The sequence below is a fragment of the Otolemur garnettii genome, unplaced genomic scaffold (genome assembly GCF_000181295.1).
Source record: "Otolemur garnettii isolate 467f Iridium unplaced genomic scaffold, OtoGar3 scaffold00168, whole genome shotgun sequence".
NCBI lineage: Eukaryota > Metazoa > Chordata > Mammalia > Primates > Galagidae > Otolemur > Otolemur garnettii.
In genome coordinates this window covers 3435765-3438470 of record NW_003852563.1, presented here as the reverse complement: position 1 = coordinate 3438470, position 2706 = coordinate 3435765, and the positions used below count along the sequence as shown (strand labels likewise).

At 39.4% G+C, this 2706-nt stretch overlaps 1 protein-coding gene across 1 annotated transcript in view; it reads right to left on the bottom strand.

The window, feature by feature from the left end:
• Window positions 1–2706, bottom strand: part of USH2A (usherin) — a 775219-nt gene that overhangs the window by 12258 nt on the left and 760255 nt on the right. Inside the window, exon 67 of the mRNA XM_003800142.1 lies at window positions 866–1042. Within this exon, the coding sequence (XP_003800190.1) occupies window positions 866–1042 (177 nt within the window). The remainder of the gene's footprint in view (window positions 1–865; window positions 1043–2706) is intronic.

The following is a 2706-nucleotide window of genomic DNA, read 5'->3' as shown; positions in this document are numbered from 1 at the left end:
GGAAGGATGAGCATCTTCCCACCAGCGGATCATCTTCCCATCCCAACTAGTTGCCCAGGTGACCACGAAGTACAACCATGAAAATGTGGAGCTGAATCATTGCAAAAACGTTCTTAAATTTCACATACAAGAAATGCAGTCCTAGAGCTCATGGTTTACCTCTACCTTGAAGCCAAAATAAATCATATTTTCAAGTAAACCAAAACATTCACTAAGGAACTCATTGTGTATGTTCAGATGGCTTAAAACCAAGGAGTATCTATGGGTCCTATGAGCAGGCTGTTCACTAGAAAATACTTTGCATCTTGTAACACTTCTTCTCATTTCAACTTAAAAATGAGACAGAGAAAAAGGACAAGTAACAAAACAAGGAGTTGTTCAGTCTTAAAGGCAGAGGATTGTTCTTTCAGGGACTGATTACTGAGGGAAGTTAAGGAAACCCTTTACTCAGGCTCTGGAAGTGTCAGGGCTGGCCACTGCCTGGTAGGGCTGTCTGGAGGCTGGGGATACATCCAGAAAATCTCTGAAGTTCCCGGAGGGTCTTATTTTAGGATACTCATTGAGAACATGTGGGTGCTATTTCTCTGGTGACCACAATTGCCCCTCTGGTCTTGTTCCTTCACGGTGACACTCAAGTCCCCTAGAGGCAGTGCTGTCCCCTGGAACTGCGTTATACCTGCAACGCGTCAGGCAACAAATGAGAAGGAAAGAAAACGCCTTATTTCTTCTTCTGAGCAGTGACTTCTCCACAAGAAGTGACCACTTCAACCAAGACTGTTTAATGAGCACTTTGCAGATTTAATGGCTCATAAAGGTGGGGGACAGAGTTCCTTTCACCCCCAAGAAACAAGAATGGGAAACTGACTTTTGTCTGCCGTCCTGGGTATGTAGAGGACGGTGTCGAAGCCGCTGTACACGCGTTGTCCTCCGTCCGTTAGCACATACTCCTTCAGCGGGCCGTTCAGGAGGAAAGTGCCGGTCCAGTTGACACACACCACAGACAGGTTGCTGTGCACTGAGAAGGGGGCTCGGTACTGAGGCACTGTGGAGAGAAAGGATGTGTCCTAACAATGGCAGTCTCTTGGTGGGGGGTGTAGGTGTGTGCTTTTTTCCCTTAAAATGCAAGTAAAAAGCACTAAATCAATCCATCCTGACATGACTGGAACCCTTCATTTTTTTCCTCCGAGTTACAATACAACTGGTATTGGGTTGGAAAGAAAACCCAGGGAACATGTGCGAAATGCTTTCTCAGCAATTTTGCACCTGCTTTCCAAAAAAAAAAAGAAAGAAAGAAAGAAAAAAAATCAATAGAGAGTGGTGTTTTATAAATAAAACTATTAACATACAATGGATCTGCTCACCGACATAACCCTGGAGCTCATATTTTGTTGCATTTTCCCTCTTTTAACAGGTAAAGTGTCCTTAACACTATTAACTACAGAAGATAGCCATTTTTCATATCAAATCAATATTTATTGCTACAAAGCCCCAAGGACTAGATGAAGTTAATATATTTTTTTCTCCAAACCAAACTGCTTAGATGGTGAATTATGTCCTTTTGCCACCCATTTATTTTTAAAGCTTTTTCTTGAACTGTTAGTTTGTTTTCTAAGATAGTTAAAAAGCCTTGCAAACAGCAATTGGAGTATAATAATTCATTGTGCTGACTAATCAATCAATAGCATGGTGCATTAGTATATACTTAAGTTCAGGTTTCCTAAGTATTAGATCAGATATAGAAGCAACTTTGTGTGCATTTTCACAGGCACATTCCCTTTTGAATTTTGAATTCCTTGCTAAAACGAAACACAATTCCTGAACTGGGGCTCATCTCTTAAATGAATAATTTGTATAGAAACAATTGAAGGGACACCATATCATCTTGCCAAGTCAGAAGAGATTTATTTCATGAGACTTCATTTTGTCTAAAATAATCAATATATTTGTAAAAGCATTAAAATCCATCTATAAACCAAACTGGCTTTCAAGAAAAGAGTGGTGAGAATAAATTGGAGTGGTGAAATAAATTCTTCTTTAAAAAATCCATCTGTTGTTGATGTTAATAAATAGAACAAAGTAAGGTATAATTATGTCTTTGCAATCATAGGAGTCACCTAGAAAGACATATTTGATTCTTATCTTTCAAAATAAGACATTTCATAGAGCCATAACAGAAAACATTCTGCAACTTCTAAAACAAGTTATCAGGCTCTCTTTAAGTTTCTGTGCTTTTCCAGTACCAGTCCTGTCCTATATCACAAAGGAGTATACTAAGGTGTTTGTTCATGGCTTTGTTAATTCAATAGATTCCCACGTTTCTCCTATATCATTGCAGCACAAATAGAGAAAGATTTGTATAGAAAGACAGAAGTCTTGCTTGTCTTCTTGGATTTGGAGACCTTCCTGAAGAAAAAGAGTAAGCAACCCAAATAATCAGAACTAACGGGTTTATGTAACTTCCCCAAAGACTGAGAATATGGTAACAGCTGCTACAGTCCTAGCATCTGATGCTTTTTATCTATCTAATCCTCAAGACAATCTGTAAAGATTGGCTCCTCATTTTTTCAGTCAAGAAAGTAAAGTTCAGAGAGGTCAAACATCATGCCCAATGTCAATAGCTGGTAGTAAGAGACCCAGGATCTGAACTCAGAGCTGCTCAGTGCCACCAAAGCCCAGGCTGCTTTGTTATGATCAGTATACTTGTAT